At 34.5% G+C, this 923-nt stretch overlaps 1 protein-coding gene across 1 annotated transcript in view; it reads right to left on the bottom strand.

The window, feature by feature from the left end:
• Positions 1–100: 100 nt before the first annotated feature.
• LOC119589452 overlaps positions 101–923 on the bottom strand; it is a 2,360-nt gene continuing 1,537 nt past the window's right edge. Inside the window, exon 4 of the mRNA XM_037938058.1 lies at positions 101–826. Within this exon, the coding sequence (XP_037793986.1) occupies positions 693–826 (134 nt within the window). The 3' untranslated portion in view covers positions 101–692. The remainder of the gene's footprint in view (positions 827–923) is intronic.

Below are 923 nucleotides of genomic sequence, written 5' to 3'. Positions count from 1 at the left end.
CAAATATTTTTCTGGGTGTTTCCTGTTCACTGTTGTTCAATCTCTTCTTAATTCTTTTCCCATCATATGGCAATGTTTGGGGTATGAAAGAAACACGAAATAAAACAGTAACATATATTCCAGTAAGTAAATACACACGTACTTCAATGAGGAAATGAAGCTATTTAGTGTGCTTCTGTCCTTTTTTCGGCAAATTTGTTTAAAGAAGACATAATGCCTTGTCACCTTCGCTTGCTTTATGACAGTCACGAAAGCGAAAGTGCCAGCTGACAGTTCATTCGGATTCCACTAAGTTGTTGCTTTTTCTTAAATATTGGACAGAGATAACACGTGGATTATGTAAATGGTTCAATATTTCCACCCACAGAAGTGTATATATTTGTATGTATGTTCTGTGAATTAATTAAATGACTAATATATTTATTTCTCGTTTCCCAGAGGTTGGAAATAGCTCTATTCATATCAAGAATAAATATAACTGTTGTATAGAAAGAACGCCATATGTATTATAATGATTTATCCAGAGAGCGTAAGAAACATTTTTTTCCTTCACATACAAATAACAATCCACAACTAAATATACACACACATATATAGAGATCCATACAAAAATCCAAATAAGTACAACAATATGACAACAAAACGAAGATGAATAAACAAAAAGTCACACGATATTAAAGCCCTATCTTGCCTCAGCTTCCGGAACAGCAATAGGCTTGGTCAGAAGTGATGTAAGGATTGCATAGAAGATTCAGCAGCATGTGAATCTCGTCGAAATTCGTCTCGTATGATGAATGGTGTGCGTCCCGGCAGTGCCACCACCGACCTGTTAAGGAAATCAGTTCTTATTAAAGACGAAATGTAATTGAAAATGATTATGATGTGGTTTTTATGGTTATGATATGGTATAAATGGCAAATTCT

This window comes from Penaeus monodon, chromosome 25 (assembly GCF_015228065.2).
Source record: "Penaeus monodon isolate SGIC_2016 chromosome 25, NSTDA_Pmon_1, whole genome shotgun sequence".
Lineage (NCBI taxonomy): Eukaryota > Metazoa > Arthropoda > Malacostraca > Decapoda > Penaeidae > Penaeus > Penaeus monodon.
This window is presented reverse-complemented; position numbering and strand designations above follow the sequence as displayed.